Below are 271 nucleotides of genomic sequence, written 5' to 3'. Positions count from 1 at the left end.
CAGTGTACATGGGGCTGATGGGCATGACGAGGATGGAGACGAGGAGGTCGGTGACAGCCAGCGAGGCGATGAGATAGTTGGCCGGCGTGTGGAGTTTCCTCGTCTGGTAGACCGTGGCGATGACAAAGGCGTTGGAGAGCACCGTGGCCAGGGTGACGAGCGCCAGGAGGACGGCGAGCACGATCTTCCCGGAGAGGGGGGTGGCATCTTGGTAGATCCCTTCCTGGACGCTGCAGTTTCGGCCGTGGTAAGAGTCGTTGGCGGGGAGCAG

General features: G+C 62.7%; 1 protein-coding gene across 1 annotated transcript in view; it reads right to left on the bottom strand.

Annotated features, from left to right (window-relative positions):
• The window catches only part of HTR1B (5-hydroxytryptamine receptor 1B), a gene marked incomplete at its 5' end in the record, with an annotated part of 1,123 nt that extends 858 nt beyond the window's left edge, over positions 1-265 (bottom strand). Inside the window, 1 exon segment of the mRNA XM_029087253.1 lies at positions 2-265. Coding sequence (XP_028943086.1) covers positions 2-265 — 264 coding nt within the window.
• Between the last annotated feature and the right edge of the window lie 6 nt (positions 266-271).

Source organism: Antrostomus carolinensis, unplaced genomic scaffold (assembly GCF_000700745.2).
Source record: "Antrostomus carolinensis isolate BGI_N321 unplaced genomic scaffold, ASM70074v2 scaffold49431, whole genome shotgun sequence".
NCBI classification, from domain to species: domain Eukaryota; kingdom Metazoa; phylum Chordata; class Aves; order Caprimulgiformes; family Caprimulgidae; genus Antrostomus; species Antrostomus carolinensis.
Note: the sequence above shows the minus strand (reverse complement) of the source record. Positions and strands in the feature narration are given on the sequence as shown.